This window comes from Peromyscus maniculatus, chromosome 1, assembly GCF_049852395.1.
Source record: "Peromyscus maniculatus bairdii isolate BWxNUB_F1_BW_parent chromosome 1, HU_Pman_BW_mat_3.1, whole genome shotgun sequence".
NCBI classification, from domain to species: Eukaryota; Metazoa; Chordata; class Mammalia; order Rodentia; family Cricetidae; genus Peromyscus; species Peromyscus maniculatus.
Window position 1 is genome coordinate 168,448,951 of NC_134852.1, and position 25,843 is coordinate 168,474,793.

The window sequence follows — 25,843 nt, forward strand, 5'->3', positions numbered from 1 at the left end:
CAAAGACCATGCTTAGGAGTTATACAATTAGGCTACAAAAAAAAAAAAAAAAACTGGGAAAAAAAAACTTGTGCTGTTTTAAGTAAGTTTGTAATTTTGTGTCAGGCTGTAATCATAGCTGTTCTGGGTTGCATGTGGCTTCAGGTCTCAGTTTGGACAAGTGCCTAAGAAAGACTGTATAACAATTTACAAAGCATTTACTGATGGTTTAGAGGGTGTGATTAGGTCCTACGTAGATGCTGTGACATCTTAGAGAAGGTCTTGGTCATCCTTGGGTTTGAGTATACACAGTGGGGGGTTCTTGAAATGATTCCTAGAGCACACTGAGAGTCAACTATAAACCTAAGGACTGGGATGAAGCTTTCAGATGTTCTCCAATAAGTTATGCCTTGACCGTGTCTCTCCATCCTAGGACTTGAAGGTGCAGATGATTTCCAAACATCTTAGGAGAAGGAATGTCATGTGAAATGTGTAGCCAAGAAAATCCCTGGCCCCACCCTGGGGAAGTGATGTCAGAAATGGCCGATACATTCAGGTCATGGTGCCAAAGGTGTGAGGGGTTGTTGGAACAGAGAGCGCCCTTCTCCTTCCTCCCCTCAGGCATCCTTTGGTGGAAATATGAACCCCTTCTCCTCCCATCCCAAACCCCAATTGCTCCTTTTCTTTGATCTCCTAACATTTGTGTAAAGTTCTGGTGTATTTCCCACTCCAAGACACCCCAGTACACTAAAACATTCTAGAGGAGGGCTACCTAGTCCCAGAACCCAGCCCAGGCTCAGCATGGAAGGCCAGTCCCAGGAGCAGTGAGACTGGCTGGCATTGTGGAGATGAATCTGAGACATTTAGGCCAACCTGGCTGATGCCTAAGATGTTCGTTTCACCCGAACCTATGGCTATAAGGGATTTTGACCCTGATTAGAATTGGGAGAACTTTAATGGAGGCACTTGTGTATCAGCTTGGGTTTGACTGGGGAACCAGTTTCTGAGAGTGCTGTGGATGGGGAATTAACTACAGGAACTGTGTTGTCACTGTGGAATGGAGAGGAAGGCACAGGAAAGCTGCTGCTTCTGTGTATCTGGCAGTGGGTGTAAAGTTTCTATGGGTCAGCAAGGCTGACAGTTGGGGAGAAAGCTGGATGTGAAGTAGGGGAGAGCAGAGACAATGGAGTCAATGGAAGCAGGGTAGACCTGATCCCATGAGGAGGTTCTAGGCCCACACCTCCCCCTGTCCCACTCCACCTTGACAGTCCAGGTGACTTGTTAGTGCAGGCACACTCTCCCACAGACCTGCTCATGTGTCTGTGTAGGGTGTGAAACTGAACCAGGATTGGAGAAACTGGGCATGATTTGAGCAGGAGCTTGAGAATGCTGAGCGTCCAACTTTTGCCTGATACCAATAAGGTTGACTAGAATACCAGCCCTAGTATGTGCAAGCTGGACAGGATCTCTCACCTTCCAAGCTCAGTGGCTGCTGCTTCCCTTCTGTGTCCCAAACCTTCCAACAATTTTCCTACTTAACTCTAATCTAGAAACATGTAGAAGGGAATTATGGGAAACACCATTATAGTTTAGTGAATGCCATGGGTCCTACCTCTCAAGTGCATCATTGACACTCACTGTAGCTTGCTCTCTCTCTCTCTCTCTCCCGTGTGTGTGTGTGTGTGTGTGTGTGTGTGTGTGTGTGTGTGTGTGTGTGTGTTTTACAGGGAAAGTCCTCTGGTGCAGCTCACTGGTATTTCCGCGGTAGCTGTGTTTGTAATACTTTGAAAGCCAGTGGTGGCAGAGCCGCGAAGCCTCACTTCACAGGCTTCAGCAGTGTTGCGGTGCACTCTGGACATGGACAGTTGTGAAAACACAGGGAAGTGATTGTGCAAAAGTTGAAAATGTTGTGCTTCAGGGAAATTTGGTTTTAAATTATGTATTTTATTTTAATCAGTAGACTTTTCGAATATTATGTAGTTATGGTTTTTATCATTTATACCATTTCAGTGGATATTAATTTTAATTAAAATATTTGTTCAAGAGACCTCTTGCACCTCCTGGTGATGAAGTTAGTAGCAGTGCATTATTTCCTTGGGCATTGCCAAGAGAATGGGGCTTTAGTGTTCTCACCATGCAAAGATACACACACACACACACACACACACACACACACACACACACACACACACAAAGATGTTAGTTTGGCTTAGCCATGCACATTATTTACATAAGCTAAGACAACATGTGTTATGTATACCATAACTATGTAGAATCAATTTGCCAATTAAAATACATACATTTATAGCCGGGCGGTGGTGGCGCACGCCTTTAATCCCAGCACTTGGGAGGCAGAGCCAGGCGGATCTCTGTGAGTTCGAGGCCAGCCTGGGCTACCAAGTGAGTTCCAGGAAAAGGCGCAAAGCTACACAGAGAAACCCTGTCTCGAAAAACCAAAAAAAAAACAAAAAACAAAAAAACATACATTTAAAACACAAACCCATAGTTATCTGATGAAAGGTCCTGCAGCGATGGCTGCCGGGCCGGGACATTGACAGTATAGTGGCCCCTGTGTTGAAGGCCAGACAGAGGTTGGACAGCCGGCTGGGTCCTAGTGAGAAGCCCCACTGTGCCTGACAGGGACACTCAGCAGCAGCCTCACGGCCACCTGTGAAGGCACCACTTCATCTGTGGCCCTCTCACAGTTGACTGGGAACTTCTGCATGACATACATCTGTCTTCTGAGTTCTCTTTCCGAGCTATGAATATGGTGATTTTGAGAAAGAGAAAAAGGAAAGTCAGTGTTGAACACCGTGTTCCCCTTTCTTATTAGTGTATTTAAATTGTACAGAATAACGGGTTTCATTATGCCACATTCATGCATGTCTGAGGTAAACTCTCTTTGAGAACCTACCTGGTCATTAGTGATGTTTTTGCATCTGTTGGCTTGATCCTTATATTCCTGTCTTTGGGTGTGATGGTTTTCCTCTGAGACTCCTAAGAACAGCATATCTACTTTATTCATCTACTTCTTAGACACACATAGAGAGTGGCCACCTCCAACACAACATGGCAATTCCCCACTCCAGATTCTCTGCCAACTTTTTGGCTTTAATTCTCAGCAGCAAAGCTGGATTTCACTGTTAAATTCTTGCCATGCAAGAAGGGACAGAGTTAGCAAGATCACTGGCTGAAGCCACCACGGTGAGGCCCCAAGTTCCTATGTGGACTCATCCCCCTCTGCACGGGCTTCTGTCCTACACCATTCACATTCCATGGCTGTGGATTTCTACCTGTTACATAGATACATTGTATGTATACCACATGTGTTTACTGAGCTCACATATCAAAACATTGTATATGTCCCACATGTGTTTACTGAGCTCACATATCAATACTCTGTATGTCTCACATGTGTTTACTGAGCTCACACATCAAAACATTGTATATGTCCCACATGTGTTTACTGAGCTCACATATCAATACACTGTATATGTCTCACATGTGTTTACTGAGCTCACATATCAATACTCTGTATGTCTCACATGTGTTTACTGAGCTCACATATCAATACTCTGTATGTCTCACATGTGTTTACTGAGCTCACATATCAATACACTGTATATGTCTCACATGTGTTTACTGAGCTCACATATCAATACACTGTATATGTCTCACATGTGTTTACTGAGCTCACATATCAATACACTGTATATGTCCCATATGTGTTTACTGAGCTCACATACCTATGGAAGACACCTTCTGCTTGCAGGCACTGCACTGGGCACTAGAATAAAAGGACCAGGCATTGACTCTGCTCTCATGGAGTTTTCAGACTTGTTTGAAGACAGAGGTCCATGGCCATTTTAAATGCAGAGGATAGAGGCAGCCGTAGGGCAGGAGGGAAACATTTGATCCTGTCTGGTGGTACAGAGTGGCAGTGGGCAGCAAGAGGTGGAGACAGTGCCTATGCTCCACACAAGGCTCTCCAGGACCCTCCATCACTGTCTCTGGCTAAGGGCGTAGAAGGGATTAGGTACAGAGGTTCAAGCGCAGTGGATATGTGCTGGTTTTGCACATGAGAAATATTTATTGTGTGTGTGTGCTCTCACAGAGCTCCTGACCGTAATCATTACTGTGATAATAGAGCAATGATTGTGTAAGAAACCCAGTCTAGTGATAGTTGTGTAAAGCAGGTGCTCTGGGAGCAGTTCCTCAGTCCAAAGTGATGCATGGGACTGTATGGCTGACATGTGGGAACTTGCTGTTGAGTGGAAGCTTTGTGTTGAACCTAATGCTGCTCTGCAAAGTAAAATCTACTGTGGTAGTATTGTGTTCACCAAAATATTGTGCACTCTAATAAACTTACCTGGGGTCAGAGAACAGAACAGCCACAATAATAAACATAGAGGTTAGGCAGTGGTAGCACACACCTTTAATTCTAGCATTCCAGTGGCAGAGATCTGCCTGGATCTCTGTGAGTTCAAAGCCACACTGGAAACAGCCAAGCATGGTGACTCACACCTTTAATCCCAGGAAGTAATGGCAGGAGGCAGAAAGGTATTTTAGGCGTGAGGACCAGGAACTAGAGGCTGGTTAAGCTTTTAGGCTTTTGAGCAGCACAGTTCAGCTGAGACACATTCGGATGAGGACACAGAGGCTTCCAGTCTGAGGAACCAGGATCAGCTGAGGAACTGGTGAGGTGAGGTAGCTGTGGCTTGTTCTTCTTCTCTGATCTTTCAGCTTCACCCCAATACCTGGCTCCAGGTTTGTTTTTGTTAATAAGACCCTTTAAGATTTGTGCTACAATCTACCTCAAAAAATTAAACATGATTGATTCAAGATGGCAGAGACAAGCAGACGCAGGTAGGCCTGTGGCAGCAGCCCTCGGAGGTAGACGGGTCCGGCGGCAGTGGCTGACAGGGACATTTAGGCCCAGCGGCAGCTGGCAGAGACATTCAGGCCCAGCGGCGGCCCACAGAGGTGGACAGGCCCTGCGGCAGAGATAAGCAGACGGAGGTGGACAGGACCGGCGGCGGCGGCCGACAGAGACATTCAGGCCTGGCGGCAGCCCACAAAAGTGGACAGGCCACGTGGCGGAGACAGGCGGACGCAGGTCAGCGACTTGCGGAGGTGGAAGGGCCCGGTGGCAGTGGCCGACAGGGACATACAGGCCCGGTGGCGACCGGCAGAGACATACAGGCCCCGTGGCAGTTCGCAGAGGTGGATGGGCCCAGCAGCAGTGACAAGTGGAGGTAGGTAGGCCTGAGGCGGCAGCCGGCAGAGACATACAGGCCCATTGGTCGCCCTCAGAGGTAGACAGACCCAGCGGCAGCTGACAGGGACATACAGGCCCAGTGGTGGAGACAAGTGGACGCAGGTGGGCCTGTGGCGGTGGGCCACAGGGGTGGACAGGCCCGGGGACGGAGAGGGGCGGACACAGCTTCGAACGGGGACACCCCTAGCCCCAACACCTGGGGAAGAGGCTATCTCCGTGGGTCGGAACCAGGGCGAGTCTGGACACTCCGTCTGGGGACAACCCAGGGCCCAACTGCTGATCCTATGAAACCCAACAACTTGGAGGTGTTGGTGAGACTACCCTGCTCAGCTGAAACCCATCTGGGAGAGGATTCAGATGCCTACAGTTTGAAGTCTGAAGAAACAAGATCAGCTGAGGAGTTGACAAATGAACAAAACGTGACCTGGGAACACAGAAGAAGGCGCTACCCAGTCACCAAACCAGATCATCAGAATCATAAGTATATAATTCACCGACTGAAATCAGCTGTCCCTGAAGAAACAGCCCAATAGCACCAATTTAACCAAGAACCCCTACTAAACCAAGACTAAAAATTAGAACAAGAGAGGCACTCTCAGACACAGACACCACCTGCACCGCACAGAGGAAAAGATGAGTAGACGCCAGTGCAAAAATACAGGCAACAACATAAAGACCTATATGGCAACATCAGAACCTAGTGATTCTACACCTGCAAGACCTAAACATACCATGACAGAAGAAACAGAAGAGATCAACCCTAAAAATGACTTTAAGAAGATGATAGAGGCCCTTAAAGAAGAAATAAAACATTCCCTCAATGAGGAAATAAAAACTTTCCTTAAAGAGGAAATGAAAAACTACCTTAAAGAGGAAATAAAAACTTTCCTTAAAGAGGAAATGAAAAACTCTCTTAAAGAGGAAATAAAAACTTCCCTTAAAGAGGAAATGAAAAACTCCATTAGAGAGGAAATTAAAAACTCCCTTAAAGAAATGGAAGAAAAAACAAACAAAAAATGGGAAGAAATCAAATCAAGCCAAGAAAAAGCAATTAAACAGATGAAAGAAACATTCCAAGATCTGAAAAATGAATTTGAGACAATAAAGAAAACACATGCTGAGGGAATGCTGGAAATAGAAATCCTGACAAAACGAACAGGAACTACAGAAACGAGCATAACCAACCGATTGCAAGAGATGGAACAAAGAATCTCTGACACTGAAGACATGATAGAGAAAATAGATTCGTCAGTCAAAGAAAACACTAAAGACAAAAAAGTCGTAACACAAAACGTCCAGGAAATTTGGGACACCATGAAAAGACCAAACCTAAGAATAATAGGGATAGAAGAAGGAGAAGAATACCACCTTAAAGGCACAGAAAATATATTCAACAAAATCATAGAAGAAAACTTTCCTAACCTAAAGAAAGAAATACATATGAAGATACAAGAAGCTTACAGAACACCGAATAGGCTGGATCCAAAAAAAAGTCCCCTCGCCACATAATAATCAAAACACTAAACACACAGAACAAAGAAAAAATATTAAGAGCCGCAAAGGAAAAAGACCAAGTAACATACAAAGGTAAACCCATCAGAATAACACCAGACTACTCAATAGAGACTATGAAAGCTAGAAGATCATGGACAAATCTCATGAAGACACTAAGAGACCATGGATGCCAACCCAGACTATTATACCCAGCAAAACTCTTAATCACCATAGGCGGAGTAAACAAAATATTCCAGGATAAAACCAGATTTAATCAATACCTGTCTACAAACCCAGCCCTACAGAAAGCACTAGAAGGGAAAATTCAACCCAAAGAAGCTAAACACATCCATGAAAAATCAAGCAATAGATAATCCCACACCAACATACACCACAGAAGAAACAAGCTGGTGTAGCTATCCTAATATCTAGAGAAAAAGGATGTTTCAAAAGAGAAGAAGTCTTGTGGCAATGCCTCAGTGGTCCAGGGTGTTGAGAAAGATGCATCACAAGCAAAGGCTGGAGGCTGGGGGCTAGATGGTTTTGAGGAAGAGGTCTTGGTGGACTCTTTCATAGAGCAAAGGGAAGCAATGCCTTCTGGGAAATGAGCTAAGTTTTAATCTAGTCTTTAGGATTAGAAGTCAAAAACAAAAATATTAAGGAAAGGAAAACCTAATTTGCTGTGGGATGGTCTGTATGTCAAATTGCTCTGATTGGTCAATAAATAAAACACTGGTTGGCCAGTGGCTAGGCAGGAAGTAGGTGGGACAAGGAGAGGAGAATTCTGAGAAGCAGAAGGCTGAGGCAGAGAGACACTGCAGCCACCGCCATGACCAGCAGCATGTGAAGATGCCGGTAAGCCACCAGCCACGTGGCAAGGTATAGATTTATGGAAATGGATTAATTTAAGCTATAAGAACAGTTAGCAAGAAGCCTGCCACGGCCATACAGTTTGTATGCAATATAAGTCTCTGTGTTTACTTGGTTGGGTCTGAGCGGCTGTGGGATTGGCGGGTGACAAAGATTTGTCCTGACTGTGAGCAAGGCAGAAAAACTCAAGCTACACTAATTGATCTTTGAAGTATTGTTATATGGAATTGAGTGGGACTTTTGAGGCCTTTCTTCCAGAAAACAAGGACTTGGTTGTCAGGCCTATATTAGGCCTAAACCTTGGTGTCATGTAGTTGTACTTAAATCATTTCAATGGAAAGTGTCTTAGTGATTGGAACTTCTAGTGCAGTTTGGAGTTCTTCCATTTGAAAAATGTGATATTTGCATGGGATTGTTTGAATCTTGTTTTCTAGTCCCTCCCCATCACCACCCTCATAGTCTGAAGGTAGATTTTTCTCTTGATAAAGGAACAAAAAAGATGAACATCTTGTTTGTAAATAGGTATCTAGTAACTAGTGGTAAACTTGAAATGGTAGAATTCTTTAAAGCCTAATTCTAGATAGCCTTAAGAAAATATATCTTAATTACTTTTGAACCTGTATTCACCTTGTTTCTTTTCAAATATCTTGTTATATTTTCTTTTTCAGAGCTGCTTCTTATTTGGGGCTACTTTTTTTTTTTTTAATTGAGGCGTAATTCATAAAAGGGTATATTGTTTTGATGAGACTTTTTACAACTGTGGCTGGATGTCTTTCTTTAGTCTTCCAAGAAGGGCCATTTTACTTTTTTAGAGTTACTTTTTAAAGTCATGAGGTCAACAACTTGGACTACTATGCATGTAAGTGCTAATGCAAATTAAAGCCCAAGTTGACCTCCAGCAGCAGTTCATTCTATGTTGACAGTGAGAGAACACTTTGCCTGTTAGGATACTGTTACTGGTGGACTGAAATGCTGAAGAAACCCCTCCCCCTATTTTGTTTTTTTGCAAAAATCAAGGTAGATTCTAGGGTTTCCTGGTTGACCTCAACAGATAAACTGAGATGATAGTCTTAGTTCAGAAATGATCTGAATGTAGATTTACAGTCTACGTGTACAGCTGGCTAAGTGAGATCGCTTTCACAGTTCTGCATGTATCCCATCGGCTCCCCATTAGTCACTGAACTCTTAAAACTGGTATTGTAACATTATTACAATGTTTTGCGCCAATTTTATAAACTTTACAGTACAATATGTGTTCCTTTTCTGAGGCAAACCAAAGGTATATTTCTCAAGGTTCTGCTGCTATCAGCAGTGTTGATGGAGGATTTTTTATACATTTGTAATAGATAGAAATGAACCAGAAAAAAAGAAGAAAAAAAAGTGGTGGAGGAAAAGGTGAACACTGCAAGAATACCCAAAAGGGCTGAGAGTTGCAAACGCCAAGATTGGCTTTGCATAGTAAATGGAATAGAACAGCTCTGAACTATAGCTTACTTTTCCTGGTTTGGTCTGACAGAATGATTGAATGCTTTTGTACAAAAATCAGAGCCTTAAAAACAAGGATTTGGTGAGATTGTAAAATGGTGTGCCACTTTGGCAAAACAGTCTGGTGGTTGGTCAAAATGCAAAACATTGTTACTCTGTTACTCAACAATTCTACCCTTAGGAATATAACCTCAAACTACTGAAAATGTGCACCTATGAAACATGTACATGAAGGTTTACAGCAGTGTGTTGCTAATAGTAAAAAAGTTAAAACAACTCAAATAGCTATCAAATACTGGAGAGAAATAAAATGTGGCTTATTCATACAATAGAATATTATTAAGACATAAAAATGAATGAGAAACTGACAGATTAAATGACTTTGGTGAACCTTCATAATTTCATTTGTAGATCTTTCCATTTCTAATTTATAAATACATTTGGGGTTATAAATTATAAATGTACTGCCTCCTGTCAACATTGTATACTTCTATTTGATGATTTCTGTGTCAAATATTATATGGAAATGTTTCCAAGTATTTTCTGTATTAACTGTGAATGAATAGAACAAAATAAATTGCCTGTGATGGAAAAATAAAAAAAAAAAGAGAAAAAAAAATAAAATAAAAATAAAAAACAACAAAAAAAAATTAAACATGATGGGAATAAAAAGACTTAGGTAAGAGAAAAACATCAGGTTGACAGCTGGCATTGATTGTGCATTTTCAGAGATAGTGTGCCCTGCTCTTACACCCTGGTATGCCATCCACACGACAGTTTGTGCACATAGCTGGCTACACCGATTTTGAAATGAGAAGAGGCATGAGTGTCTCCGTTCACTATTGAGTGCTGGGTCTGAGCAGCTGCCTCCGGTATGGCAGGACTTGAGGTTCAGGTCTGGTGTCATCTGCGCCTCACTTCCCCAGACTGAGCAATCAGACTGCCCCACTCAGCCTACCAGTTTCTGAGGACCTGGCTGTGCAGTCCTGCACCTATCGGAGCCCCCACCCCAGGATCCTGGGCAAGATTATCCCCGTATCTGCTAGCCTTTCCTTTGGTCAATGCCATGTTTTCTTTCCTTTGACTAGGAAAATGCCCAGATCATCAGAGAAGTGGAAGTAGACAAAGTCTCTGCACTCTCCAGGGACCAGGTGGCAGCCATCAAGCAGCTGTGGCTGGATCCGGGAATCCAGGAGTGTTACGACAGGAGGAGGGAGTACCAGCTGTCAGACTCTGCTAAGTAGTGAGTACTCAGTCCGCCACAGCTGCTGCCACACGGCTCTTCTTAGGCGGACTCTGCAAGACTTCACTCCCTGTTTGCAGGAGAGGAGGTGGTCTTTCCTGGCTAGGACTCTTAGCAACTTCTATCCTAATTTTCTTTGGATTCCAAGATGTACCCTGGGGTCAGCACCCACCTTTTCCCATCTAATTAAATTGGAAATTCCCTTAGCGGATTCGATCTAAGTTTTGGTGCTGGAATTATAACTTAAGCAAAGAGTACACCTGCCTGTGGCGGTTCCCTTTCTTCTTGCCATATTCCTTTGGAAACCACAGGCAAGTGGAGGCTTTGGTTAAATCAGCCACTGATCTTGTGCTACCCTCTAGTGATGGACATAGGTATCTGCAAGACCAGCACACAGGAAGCTCAGCTGGCTTATTTGGCCCTCCTCAGAAAGTCTGCTTCTTACTTATTTTGGATCCATAAAGCTTTAAGCCATCAACCCACCAAAGTTTTTACTGCACACTACCTTGGAGAGATCACAACATTTCCCTTTTCTAAGAGTCCCCAGGACTGTGTGTCATCCATGGGGTGACTGAGCACACAGATGATTTCTTCTTGAGTTGCTGCTTGTTTATACTTCTGTAGCTCACTCTTTTCTCCTTCCCCCATATCACTGTCCCTCCTCCCAGGACCATGACACCCCCACCCCCAAACCACCAGAATCTAAGCCAGCTTGAACAGGACAAAGCAACTGTCAGGAAAGGCAACGTTATTTCATGAAGCCTTTAGTGACTTTCCCTAGACATCTGTCCCAGGCAGTGTTCAGTTTGTTCCAGGTTGGCACAACGGATCCAACTACATCAGCGGGAAAGCATGATGTCAGGAGGACGAACCAGTAAGGTGTTACACTGGCAATGGAGAAGGGAGGAAGGAAGTCTAGGGAGTCAGGGCTGCTAGTCCCCCCCCCCCTTCCCTCCCAGAAGCAGCCCGCTGTTACTGGCTCCCTGACAGTGCTGTGGGTTTACATCTATTTGGAAAAAGTTTACCAGAACTTCTGTAGGATTAATTCAGTATAAATGTTGAAAACTGAAGCAAGTTCACTGAGAGGCATGCAGGGGTGGCTGGGGAGGTAATTGGAGTTGTACAGAAGACAGTGGCATTTAATAAAGCCAGATAATTGCCAGTCTTGAGAGTTGCTGGATGTGGTGGCACATGCCTGGGATACCAGCACCGGGGAGGTAGGAGCAGGAGGATCTCAAGCCAGCCTGGCAAACTGGGCTGGACCCCGTCTTTTTAAAAAAAAGTCTACAATGTAAGTTACTTGTGCATTTTCTTGGTTCAGGCCTGTGGTTCTCAGTCATCTGCTAGTAATATCTGCATTTTTAGATATGCATTTGTACTGCCCAAATGAGTGTGCCAGAGAGCATGTTAAGGGCTATGTGACAACCAACCAACGCCCTCTAATCTCAGAAACTGCACAGTCTGCTGGTTCCAATCAATCATCAGTCAATCAACCCATCACTGTAGTATTTCTCCCTTATCTCCCATTTATAACTTTTGGGCCACTTTCCAGAGTTCCCAGCAGACCCCCCCAAACCACAGATGACATTGTATTCTCTTTTTCGTATATGTACATAATCATGGTAAGATGAACTTATACATAAGGTATTATAAGTGCTTTACAGAAATTAAAAATAAGGTGAGCTATTTGATTCCCAGCTGTGTGATGCCGTGGCAGTTGGTGTGATATCTGGGACAGCTATGAGTGACTAGCGGGTGGGTCGGACACACTAGGAAAGTGTGCTGCATATCTAGGACCAGCAACAGATGTTATCTTGCCACTCAGAATGTCACTGGATTGAACACGTAGCTTTGCAAAACACAACAGTAATAAAAAATGAATTATTTATTTCTGGTATTATTTTCCCATTTCTTACTTTTTTTTTTTTTTTTTTTGGTTTTTCGAGACAGGGTTTCTCTGTGTAGCTTTGCGCCTCTCCTGGAACTCGCTTTGGAGACCACGCTGGCCTCGAACTCACAGAGATCCGCCTGGCTCTGCCTCCCGAGTGCTGGGATTAAAGGCGTGCGCCACCACCGCCTGGCCATTTCTTATTTTTGAACCATAAATGGTCATCAGGATTTGAAACCATGGAGTAGAACACGGGATAAAGGGAAAAGAGTGCTGTAAGGACAAAGTAACCCATGGGAGTGGGCCCAGCAGTTTGAGTTAGTGAGTCCATCCCTAGGCTGACCTGCTCATCCCTGGATATTCAGGTTGTGCTACAGACAGCAGCAGAGCCGCCAACTCCATTGCTGCCTGGGGTCTTCTGTAAGGACTTACAGTAATCAAGCAAGTTTTGAAGACACAGTCTCTAGCCCAGGCTGTCCTTGAATTCTCCATGTATTTCAACAGGACACTGAACGTCTGATCCTTCCACCTCTACCTCCTGAGTGTTGGGATTGCAGGCATGTGCCACCGTATCTGTTGTAGGACCTGCTGGGGTTTAAACCCAGTGCTATGTGCATGCCAGGCAAGCACTCTAAAAACTGAGCTACACTGCCTGCTGAAGTGTATTTTAAAGACATTCTTTCATTTGACTTAAGAAAAAAATTTCATGTATTTTAAAGTCAGGACTTTACACAGTCCCAAATAATGTGTGCCAAATTTTGAATTATTTTAGATGTCTCATTTCCCAGTGTGCTTAACAGGAAAATGTTATCTTATTTTGAGGGAATTTTTCCATGGCCTGTTCGACAACCATGTGTTTTCATAGAAGCTGCTCTTAATTTACTGATCAGAGCCTTCAGAGAATAGTGTCTGCAAGTGTTACAGCTCCAGAGGGAAAGGTATCCTAACTTGTTGGGAAGTCAGGCTATACCTGCAATTGTTACAGCTCTGAAGAGAAAGGTATCCTGACTTGTCAGGAAGTCAGGCTATACCTGAAGCTGGGGTATGGTGGGGTATGGTCTCTCCGCACAATGTGGCAATCTTGCTTCTCTCTAAGACAGAGCTGTTACAGCTGAGCTCTGCTCCACTCCCAGTAGTGGCATCCATTTCTTCTCGGCTCTAGCCCAAGATGTGGCTTTTTCTGTGTCACTCTGCTAAGGGCGAAATCCCTGCAGAAATGTAGCATTTTACCCCAGCTCTGGTGAAAAGTTACTTCTGCTCAGCTCCCAAGGGAGTTTCTCAGCAGAGGTGTCTGTTCCTTCTGCTCTGCTCTGCTCCCGTAAGGGAGCTAGCTTCCCAGCAGAGATTCTGCTCCATGCTGATGAAAGATGAGCTTCACCCAAAACTCTTTCACGAGTTATATTTGGGAAGTAGTAGTTCTGGAAAGGTGCTGCCTCGCCTGAGTGGAGAACGTCGGCTGCTTACTGAACAGTCAGAGGGTTTACTGAACAGTCAGAGGGCCTTACGTAGGGCTTCTTAGGGGAGGAGTTTTTCCAGCGAGGGAATTGGTCAGATTTTGATGCCCTTGAGCTTGGATAAGCTCAGATTGGCTAGATTTTGTGCTCAGGGATTGTTTGATTTTCCTCTTCAGGAATTAGTTGGTTTCATTTTCAGTTGGTTGGGGGCAGATTTGGCTCTGGTTTCAGGGCCAAAGTGTGTTTCTTTCACTGGCCCTTTTTAGCCTTTTGGCTCTAGTTTCAGGGCCAGGGTGGATTTCTTTCACTGGCTCTGGTTTCAGGGCCAGGGTGGGTTTCTTTGGCCAGCCCCTTTACCCTACAGTGTCTACTTTATGTAACATTCTTGGATGAAGGCAGGTGGGTAGGTCTGTTGGGTAAGGGCCAGTGTCATCTCCTACCTCCACATCATCTACGCTGCTGCTTCCTCCATGGTCACAGAGATGATGCAGCTGGGACCTGGATGGAGTGACCTGCATTCTCAGAAGGCTCGCAGATGTGCTTCTTAGTCCTGAGATCTTCAGAATGGTCTTGGGAGGAAAGAGGCTTAGCATAGTCACCTCTGAATGTTACTGCTGGCCTCCAAGTCTTGTGGGGGCCCTGTGCTCAGGGAGGACTTCCCTTGAGCAAGGAAAGCTATTTTTCTTTCTTACAATGGAGCCTCAACATCTCAACTCTTTCTTATCTCAGTTACCTGGCTGACATTGACCGAATCGCCATGCCCTCTTTCGTGCCAACACAACAGGATGTGCTTCGTGTTCGAGTGCCCACCACCGGCATCATAGAGTACCCATTTGACTTGGAAAACATCATCTTTCGGTAAGTCTGTCTCCCAGACAAAGGCCTTTAAGGATCAGTCTATTCAGGGGAACATCCTGAGGTGGGGTGTTAGGTGTGTGATTCCTAAGCAGCTCTTAGGCCTAGATAACCTTCTGGGGTCTCAAGCTCTACAACAGGGGGATTTCTGGGCTCTTCCTACCAGGGAAAAGCCTTATGTGTAGTCACACAGATGGGCACTCCTGTGACCACACAGTCTACCGAAGTCTTTTTCCTAATGTTGAGTAAGATTTCTCTTTCCCTTATTACCTTGTCTGAGATTTATCCTTAAAGAAAAACCATGAATATAAAAGTGTATATTGGGCTGGAGAGATGGCTCAGTGGTTAAGAGCACCAACTGCTCTTCCAGAGGACCCGGGTTCAATTCCTAGCACCCACATGGCAGCTCAGAACTGTCTGTAATGCCAGTTTCAGGGGACCCGACACCCATGGCAAAAACGCCAATGTACATTAATATATATGGAGTATTATAGCTGTATAATATATATGCATATCTATTTATAATACTCTTAGGATGAACAGATCTTCACTGAACTTTGTATTTGAAAAAATAAATAACAGGTCATTTACAAAACACTGAAAATTTCAAAGCACCCTTATAAATTATTTTGTGTATGTGTGTGCCTCAGTGTATTTTGTACACCAAGTGTGTGCAGGGACCCTTGGAGATGATGAGGGAATTGGATCCCTTGGGACTGGAATTATGGGTTGTAATGAAGCACCATGTGGGTGCTGGGACTGAACTCAGGTCCTTTGCAAAAGTAATGAGCTCTTAATCACTGAGCCACCTCTCCAACCCCTCAAAGCTCTTGTATATCTTTTATTCCCCTATCCTTTCTGATGATGATCATTATACACATTTTAGCCCTCCCACATCTAATCCAATATTACAGTTCTGTTTTAGCACTCCTTCAGTGCTGTCAGGGCCGGGGTGGTGGTGGTATAAAAATACTCTGCATTTTTGCTACATATGTCTGATTTAATGGTTGTTCTCTCCTGGGCTGACCTATGGATTTAAACCTTTTCAACTTTGAAGGCTGCTTGCAACCTCCCAAACACCTCAGAATGAGAGTTTGCCAAAGCTTTAGTGAACAGGTTTTGCCTTTCCAGAGCCATAGAACTGGGTTTAAATGCCTGCTGGTGATACTTTGCAGCCTGTGGCATTGTCCCCCCCCCATGCAGTCTTTCTGAAGAATCCTGATGCTTGAAGTTAAGATCTTTGTAAACTGTCTTCATGCCAAGTCTATTGATATTTGTGCTTTCTATCCTAGCTCTATTCCCCTCTGCAACACGAGGCAAGCAGCATGCATATAGCATTGCAGGCATGTCTGCACCCCTAGAACCTGACTCAAAGGCACCCTTCTAGATGGTAGTATTGGGAGCCTCAGTGAGCCTATGGACCACCTAGCCACACTGGTTTGGGGTCTTCCGAAATTGGTGTGTGGATGGGGTGAGGGTGCAGGGGTGGTGGGTGTGACCTGGCAGTTAACGTGCTCTATCTGACCCATATAGTCTGCCATAGCATTAGAAAAAATATTTGCACTAACACTTAAAATCAGAGATGTTTTACTTAAAACCTACTAGGTTTCCCTAAAATACCCACAGAACTGGTAATAGTGAGCCTGCATTCTGTCTAGCAACAGTGGGCCTCAGTGACATGGCAGGGGGTGGCTCAGTGGCTAAGAGAGTTCAGCTACCAGCACCTACATTGAGTGGCTCACAGCAGTCTGTAACTCTAGCTTAAGAGCAGCCAATTACCTCTTCTGGTCTTGAGGCACCTGCACTCATGTACTTGTGACACACACACACACACACACACACACACACACACACACACACACACACACACAGCCCTAAAAAACAGAATACAAATTATACATTTAAATATAGGGCCAGAAGAAAGCAGAGGTACCAGGAAGATGGCTTGCCTTTGTCCCTTTTGTGTCCTAGGACTCCATATGGGTGGCTGGAGTAAAGGATTTCTGTAGCAAGTTCTTACTCAGTATCTCCAGGCAGGCTCCATCTGAGTCCTTTGCTTGGAAACCACCAATAGTTCTCCACTGCCCAAGGCACCACTGTTCTAACACACTAACCTTAAGAGCTCCTTCCCTCTAAAAATCACCGAGGATCCTATTACACTAACTCTATGGTGTAATGGCTTGTGTCTCTCCCCTGGGAGTTGTGCATTCCAACCTCTGACCATCCACTTCTGTTGAGCAGGATGGTGGATGTTGGTGGCCAGCGATCTGAACGACGGAAATGGATTCACTGCTTTGAGAGCGTCACCTCCATCATTTTCTTGGTTGCTCTGAGTGAATATGATCAAGTTCTGGCTGAGTGTGACAATGAGGTATGCTGGGGGCTTGGAACTTAGAGGCATGCTGTTAAGGGTGGGGTTGGGGGTGATAACTGTGGAAGACAGTTTTATTTCTTCAATTTTCAAGAAGCTAGCTTGGTGAGGAAATAGACTTTTTTTTCTCCAGCCAGCACTCAGGTGTTTGTTGCTAATGCAACCTACTGCTGCTCTGCAGACCCATTTCCAAAGTCCCCTGTAACTTAAATACTGTCATCACATGTCACTTAACCAAATGCATCCTGAGATAGACATCATTAGATTTCAGAGCCAGGTTTGGTGGCACATGCCTTTAATCACAACACTCAGGAGACAAAGACAGGCAGAGGCCAGCCAAGGCTACATAGTCTTAAAACCCAAACCAAACAAGACAAGAAACAAACAACAAAACCCACAAACCAACCAACCAGAGACTTACTTAATCTTTATGGGACTAACTTTGATGGTGCGGCCTACCGCATACCAAGAGTTGTGGACCAGAACTCTGGATCCAGTGTAGTTGCCCAGTAGAATTTCCTAAGGAGCCTTAGGAAATTAATTGATTAGGTGGCTCAGTTGATTGATAGTGGCTATGGTCTGAGAGCAAGGGTGTTCACAAAGCTCCCCAAAGTAAATGTGATGGTCATGAAAGATGGAAACCAGGAAAAAGCAGATAGTCCTGGGACTGGGTCAGGGGTGCTCAGTTTACCAAGCCAGCCCTTAGAAACCATGTAAAAATCCAACCTGCACTCACACACAAAGATGAGATTCTTACTGCTGGTGACATGTTGGAAAAATACTGCCTTTTGGGTCCTGTGTTAGTTATATTTACTGGGTTCCAATGGGGTTAGTTTCATTTCGAAGTCCTTTCAGAGACCCTAATACATGCAATGATTATCTAACAATTCTCCTTTCAAAACTGGGTCTTGTGTAGCCTAAGCTGGCCTCAAACTGGCTATGAAGCAAAGGGTAACCTTCAACTTCTGATCCTCTAGCCTTACACTACACCTCCTATGTGTTGGGATTACACCTGTGTGCCACTGCATGGATTGAATCCACAGCTTCATCATGCTAGGTATCCCCAGCCCAAGTGATACTGTTTCTAACGTAACATCTGAGCAGATGCCTCAGCCTCCAGAAAATGGCACTCCCAAACTAGGTTCCTAGCTGAGTTGTCAGGGCAGAGGTGCTTAGCGCATGGAGCAGCTCAGTAGCTACCTGAGATTGCATCTGTAATTACTCCCCTGCAAGGGTCTCTTCCAGGGCATCTGGGGCTGATCCAGCCCAAGCTGTGCCTCTTACAAAGCTGCAAGGCGCTGGCTGGGTCTAGTGCCATTGCATGCTCTGACAGAAAGTGACCAGGACTGTCTGTTACTTTGTGAGGTTATTCTCCGAGGAATACCAATGTCCTCCTAAATGATCTTTTTCTCTGAACCTAAGCAAGATTTCTTGGCTCTTGTTTTAAGGACATGGATGTCCATCATCAGTGTGCTGCCCAGGATCAGGCGATGACCTATGGACAAACCGTATCTTGTACCTCTTGAGTGAACGCTTCTCTGAGGAGTCACTATATTAGCTAATTAATGGAGGGTGAACTCATTACTTGTGCTATCAGAGTAACAGTGGCTGCTGCCTAGCTCTCCCAAGTAGAATTTCAAGAGATAGAGTTCTCAACATAAAAAACAAAACAAAACAAACAAACAAACAAAAACCCCAGGAATTCTTAAGAGTTACTTGTGGTATTTCTTGGACGGGTCAAAGGATTGGGTGCTCAAGGGACCAGAAGACCAGTCCAATATTCTTAGAAATTAAATATATTCGTCTCTCCTAAAAAAAAAAAAAAAAAGAATCACAGGTGTTTGGGGAGAACATAAATAGTTGCTATTCCTGCCCGTTCCTTCCAGTTATAGATGCACATTCAATCCACTTACTCTGCCATACAGCATTTCTTTCTTCGGAGATAAAGAAAATTCTAGGCTTTAGAGAATCTTTAAAAGTGGATGAGTTACTTCTCTGATAATACTTTCCATAGATGTGGGCTTGTAGGGAAGTAGATTCATGGTGCATCCCTTTGGAGCATGTGTGGACCTTTGGCTTGATGATTCCTTCCTCCTCTAAAATTCTTGCTTTTTTCCTTAGAAATTCTTGAGAAAATGCTGTGTAGAACAATAGTTGTCACAATATACAACTTGTTTCTCAGTTATCTGCCCCCTCAAACTTGAGAGCTTTTAGTATTTTCTTTGAACTGTGTTAAAAATTACTGTTCTTAATTGTCACAGTACTCGAATCTCTATGGGTTTGGGAAAGTTAATTTTTTGGGATGCTGTGCTCATCCACCAAACTGGGACAACATCCCATTTGTGAAGTGTGGCTATGGTGTTCTGCAGTGTTAGTTCCCTTGGACCAGAGTCTAGCACACCCGAGGGCTCAGGGTGGTGGTCCTCCTGGAAGAGCTTTCCCTCCTCCTCCTGTGTTCTCATACTCGTGAGGCACTGTCCAGAAGCACAAGCACACTCCCACTTGAAGCTGATATCTCACCACCTGTTAATCAAACAGTTACAGAACACAAACATCTTATCTAACAACATCAACTTTTTGCTTCAAGTTGTACAAGAGCCTTGTTTAGGGCAAGAGAAGAGTTAGTGCTCCAAAGAGGATGCCGAAAAAGTCAGTAAGTCAGATGTGTGTATGTGTGTGTGTGTGTGTGTGTGTGGGCAAACAGAAGCAAGTCTGGTGGACCTACATCCTTGCCATCATAACATCTTAGGAGCAGTGACCCTAACGGGAGAGGACTATGGATGCACCCAGCCTTCTAACATGCTGTTTCCAAGTCTTGCTTTTCTTTCTGATTTATCCTCTGTTTCTCACTAGAACCGTATGGAAGAGAGCAAAGCCTTGTTTAAAACCATCATCACCTACCCTTGGTTTCTGAACTCATCTGTGATTTTGTTCTTAAACAAGAAGGATCTTTTGGAAGAGAAAATCATGTACTCTCATCTAATTAGCTATTTCCCAGAATACACAGGTAAGTATCTGGAGAACATTGCTCTCACACCAACCTTGTTGACTTTTTCACCTGTAGCAGGCTCCAGTCTTCAGTATGGCTTTCTGGTGGGCTCTCATGTTCCCACTTCAAATTATACTTCTCATTGTCCCGATGATGTTTTCACTTCAACACCTGCCACTGCGAGGGTCTGAATGCATTTGCCAACTCATGTGGCTTACTCCACTTGGCTAGTTAGGCCCCAATTCAGGTGCCTCACCTGGGAAACCCTTCTGACCCTTCTGTACCCATCTATAGCTTGCACTAGTGTGCCACCCCCTTTCTGTTGCCCTGGCAGCTGGGTCATTCTGCTGCATATGCCTTTCCCTGGCAGAGCTGGCTCTCACAGCTTCAGTCGGAGTACATGCTGCTTTGGGGGATTACAGGTTATCTGCTTCTCAGTCACAGGGTGGTGCTGGAGTCTTCCATGTATGCAGCCTGCTCAAGGCAGGACAGTTCTCATGCTTGCTAATCACTCCCAGCACAAGAAGTCTCAGTATGCTCTTAACATGGATATTTACATGTTAGTGTTTCAGCATAATCCCCCCCCCCTTCCTTTGATTCAACACTCTGGCAGTACAGAACGGTCAGACTTTAAAGCCAATCTAATGACACTAGTTTCTGCACCACACCCCCGCTCCCCCAGCCCACAGCTGCCTGTCTGTACAAGTTAGTGGTTAGAAAACAAAGTAGGCCACTATTTTTAGACAAACCACTTTACAGTACAATTTTTAGATACCAGTAGACACTTTAAAAAGACCAAACACTGAGCTAGGGAATGGCTCAGTTGGTAAAAACATTTTCCTTGCAAGCAAGCATAAGTTCAAGCTCCAAACTCACCTCAAAAAGCCAGGCATGATAGTGAGAATTTGTAATCACAGAGCCAGTGCAGGGGAGACAGGCAGATCACTGGGACTTGCTGTCTAGCCAATCTAGCCTAGTTGGTGAGCTGTAGGCCAGTGAAAAATCTTATCAATGGAGGTGCATGCATTCCTGAGGATAACATGAAATTGTTCTCTGGTCACATGCATGTACACATGCACACACTGCATAAAATGGAGAATATTTAAAATTATTTTATAGATTCATGTGAAATTAGTAACTACTCCAGGTATGACTGATTAAGAAGGATCCCAAATAAGAACAGTAATACTAAAAAGGATTGTGGGAGGACATGGTGGTGAGCTGTATCTTCTATTCCTTTCATGACCAGGACCAAAGCAAGATGTCAAAGCTGCCAGGGACTTTATCCTGAAGCTGTATCAAGACCAGAATCCTGACAAAGAGAAAGTCATCTATTCTCACTTCACATGTGCCACAGACACTGAGAATATCCGCTTTGTGTTTGCTGCTGTCAAAGACACAATTCTACAGCTAAACCTTCGGGAATTCAACTTGGTGTAAATGGTGTGGCGCACTCCCCCCAGACAGAGGCTGATCTGAGCTTTTCCCACCTGTTCCACAAGTGCTTCTGACCACCTGGGCCAGGCTCCAAGGATATTATGTAGCCCACAAGGACAGAGATGGGTAGTGTAACTTGAAAGATATTTGCTTTACCAACCCTTTTAAGTGTTTTTAATTCTTGATCGTCTTTTCTTTTCTTACTGTTTGGATGTAAGGTTAGGCATAAATTTTGAGTTTGGTAGTTTATAGAATTTTAGAAGACCACTGTGATCCCCCCCTTTTTTAAACTATAAGTGTTCAAGAGCTATTAAAAATCACATAACAGGGGGGACTTGTTAATTTACCGATCATGCCTTCAGACCTTTAGGATTAATTTGAGTGACTAAAACATCTTAATAAGCATGATGGTTTTTAAATAAACCTTAAAAGACATTTCTAACATTTCTCCTCCTCATTCTATCACACAATCAAAGACTTCTATGCCCCACCTCCTTTGTTTTAATTTTTTTTTCATTTTTCTTGTGTGTGTGGTAAATTTTTTTTCTTTTTCTTTTATTTTATAATACAATTCAGTTCTACATATCAGTCACGGATTCCCTTGTTCTCCCCCCTCCTGCCCCCTCCCCTTCCCCCCAAGCCCACTCCCCATTCCCACCTCCTCCAGGGCAAAGCCTCCCCCGAGGACTGAGATCAACCTGGTAGACTCAGTCCAGGCAGGTCCAGTCCCCTCCTCCCAGACTGAGCCAAGCATCCCTGCATAAGCCCTGGGTTTCAAACAGCCAACTCATGCAATGAGCACAGGACCTGGTCCCACTGCCTGGATACCTCCCAAACAGATCAAGCCAATCAACTGTCTCACCCATTCAGAGGGCCTGATCCAGTTGGGGGCCCCTCAGCCATTGGTTAGTTCATGTGTTTCCATTCATTTGGCTATTTGTCCCTGTGCTTTATCCAACCTTGGTTTCAACAATTCTTGCTCATATAAACCCTCCTCTTTCTCGCTAATTAGATTCCCGGAGCTCCACCTGGGGCCTAGCTGTGGCTCTCTGCATCCAGATCCCTCAGTCATTGGATGGGGTTTCTAGCACGACAATTAGGGTGTTTGGCCATCCCATCACCAGAGTAGGTCAGTTCAGGCTGTCTCTCGACCATTGCCAGCAGTCTATTGTGGGGGTCTTTGTGGATTTCTGTGGGCCTCTCTAGCACTTTGCTTCTTCCTTTTCTCATGTGGTCTTCATTTACCATGGTCTCTTATTCCTTGTTCTCCCTCTCTGTTCTTGATCCAGCTGGGATCTCCCACTCCCCCAGGCTCTCTTTCCCTCGACCCTCGCCCTTCATTACCCCCACTCATGTCCAGGCTGTTCATGTAGATCTCACCCATTTCTCCATCATTGGGCGATCCCCGTGTCTTTCTTGGGGTCCTGTTTTCCCTATTTGCAGATGACATGATAGTATACTTGAGTGACCCCAAAGATTCCACTAAGGAACTGATACAGCTTATAAACACCTTCAGCAACAAAGCAGGATACAAGATCAACTCAAAAAAATCAGTAGCCCTCCTATATACAATGGACAAAGAAGCTAAGGAAATCAGAGATACATCACCCTTTACAATAGCCACAAATGACATAAAATACCTTGGGGTATCACTAACCAAGCAAGTGAAGGACCTATATGACAAGAACTTTAAGTCCCTGAAAAAAGAAATTGAAGATGTCAGAAAATGGAAAGATCTCCCATGCTCATGCATAGGCAGGACTAACAGTAAAAATGGCAATTCTACCAAAAGCAATCTACAGATTCAATGCAATCCCCATCCAAATACCAACACAGTTCTTCACAGACCTGGAAAGAATAATACTCAACTTTATATGGAAAAACAAAAATCCAGGATAGCCAAAAGAATCCTGTACAATAAAACCTCTGGAGGCATCATGATCCCTGACTTCAAGCTCTACTATAGAGCTACAGTAATAAAAACAGCTTGGTATTGGCATAAAAAACGACATGTAGACCAATGGAATCGAATTTTTTTTTTTTTCATTTTAAAGATAGGGTCTTAGAGTAGCCTAGGCTGGCTTCCAATCCACATCTGCTATGTAATTGAGGATGGCCTTGATCCTCATGCCTGGACTTCCCAAGTGTGTGCTGGAACTGTGGGTGTGTGCCACCATGCTCAGCTTTTTTTTTTCCTCCCTCTTTCTGTGACAGCATCTCATCCCATGCTGGTCTCAAACACACTATGCAGCTGAGGATGACCTTGAATTTCTGATTCTCTTGTCTTCATATACATAACCTAATTTAAAGCAGGAGAGTTTTCACTCTGTTGCTAATTATTCCTGACATTAAGAGGTCTTAAACTGTATGATTTTGACAATGATATTTACAGGTTAGTAACTGTTGGAATGTATGTGCCACCACGGTCAGTTTATGTGGTGGTTGGGATGGAACCCAGGGCTTTGTGCATGCTAGGCAAGCATTCTGCCAACTGAGCTATACCCCCAGCAAAGATTTCTTTAAAAAAAAAATTAGTTCAGTCAACTTTCTAAGCCAAATTAATACTACCCCAATATCTAATTTTGCCACAATTTGGTGGTGAAGCCAGCACTGAGATAGATGATAAATGGGCTCTAGATAGTGCATGTGTGTATCTTAATGCATATGGCCGGGTCTTATAAACTTATGGAATGGCTAAAGCATAACTTGTTTAACAAATGCCATGTACGCCTTGCCAAAACTTTGATGGTAATCACAAATCTACTGTTTGAACTGTGTATGCTGTGCCTTTCTGGATATTGAGAATATACTGTTCTACCAGGAGCACTGATGATGTATTTCTTGGAGCTTGTGATTGATGGTTTTATTCAAAAGAAAAATGCTACAGCCTTACCAACAACTCAGCAGCTTTCGTATTTCCCCCTTTTGAAATAAGTCTTCATTTATGTCTGTATGCTGGAGATCCTGCTCAGTAAACAATGCAGATCCTGATCCCTAGGAAGTAGAGTGCTTCAGACTAAAGGCCTAGGATGGCTTTGTTTCTACTGCTCACTGGGAGCTTAGGGTATATACTTAGGGTTTATCCACCTCTTACCAATCTTCAAAGGGTCTCCAACTTAAAATGGTTCAGCTTTTACAACAGTGAGAAAGTGACATATATCCAGTAGCAACTGAACTTTGAATTCTGATCCATTCTCAGGCTAATAATTTTTGGCCTGGTACTCTCTTGAGATACTGCAAGATGCAGCTACCAGTCAGCTATACCAACATGAGGGGAAGCAATATCTTCTCTATGGTGCACTGCTGGATTGCATGTTCTAGAGGGTTAGAATATTATGTGCACTTTTATCCTCAATGCTTTCAGTCACTGTGGGTTTACTTAGTTGAGTGTGTATAAACATTCTCACATTGGCTACATTTGTTACAGAACCACATGGTTGAACTACTAGAGCTGAACTAAGCCTTTCTTACACCCAGTTACTGGACCTCTAGATTGTCAATTTGTTGGAACAATTCCAAATGTGAACCCATTCTACCAAAGTAGCATTAGGTTTTGAAAGTCAGTCTTTACTTAAAGTGTGAACTGGACAAATGGATGCTAAAATTTATTTTAAACAATTAGCCATCAGGACAAAGACAAAAGGGTAGCTCTTCAAGATGTTTAAAATCACAGAAAGAAAACAAAACATTCTCTATTGCTATCCCTCCCTATCACAAGCCACGGTTAAAGGTGACTAACTAGGTCTCATTAGCCAATTAATCTAAAAAGAAGCATTATCAACAGAATCAGAGTCAAGGCTGTTCAACAATGTGGGATTCTCTTTTCAAGTACCTTCTAGCAATGAGTTAGTAACACTTTAACCTTTTGTTGACATACATGAAAGTGGTATTTTTCAGGGCAAGAGAGGTTTGGAATAAATCAAAGGGTGTTAACAAATACCTTTTTCAGTTACAGCAAGGTTAATTCTCCGCATCAGAGGTGAGTTAGTGATTTCTGTCCATATTAATTTTTCTGCAGAAATTCTCCCTTAGCCTTTCTATTTAAAATATACCTACCCTAACTACCAAAAAAAAAAAAAAAGCCATCTGAAGTTGTTCACCAAGTATTTCCTCAAGCTATTAGTTAATGGTGAGTATGCTTGTCTAGAAAACTGTCCACTTCAACTAAAAAGTCAGGACACTGTTCTCTTAGAGTGACTTAGGCCACAGAGAGGGTAGATTTTAGACAGGCATGAGAAGGTAAATGTTCCTGGTTCTATTCAATAACAACCTAAACAGACCGAAGACAGGAAGGCTTTATTGGACTCACATATGGTTAAACTGGGTAGCCATTTTAGCATGCAATCAAAATCTAACACCTCTAAGAAATAAGTACCATTTCAAGTGTTAGTATTTCCAGCCAATTTTTAGAAAGAAAAAAAGACCAGTTTTAAGAGTAAGAACCACATTTGAAAGTGTTTATAGACTATTTATATCAAAACACACAAAACTAAGGCAACC

At 43.7% G+C, this 25,843-nt stretch overlaps 1 protein-coding gene across 3 annotated transcripts in view; it reads left to right on the plus strand.

The window, feature by feature from the left end:
• The window catches only part of Gna14 (G protein subunit alpha 14), a 177,464-nt gene that overhangs the window by 148,248 nt on the left and 3,373 nt on the right, over positions 1-25,843 (plus strand). For 2 of the 3 annotated variants that reach the window (XM_006970138.4, XM_076560788.1), the window contains exons 3-7: positions 10,195-10,349; positions 14,421-14,549; positions 16,788-16,917; positions 19,771-19,924; positions 21,156-21,778. In XM_006970138.4, coding sequence (XP_006970200.1) covers positions 10,195-10,349; positions 14,421-14,549; positions 16,788-16,917; positions 19,771-19,924; positions 21,156-21,346 — 759 coding nt within the window. In that variant the 3' untranslated portion in view covers positions 21,347-21,778. Of the gene's footprint in view, positions 1-10,194; positions 10,350-14,420; positions 14,550-16,787; positions 16,918-19,770; positions 19,925-21,155; positions 21,779-25,843 lie in introns of those variants that run through there. The other variant, XM_076560779.1, reaches the window with a different exon arrangement.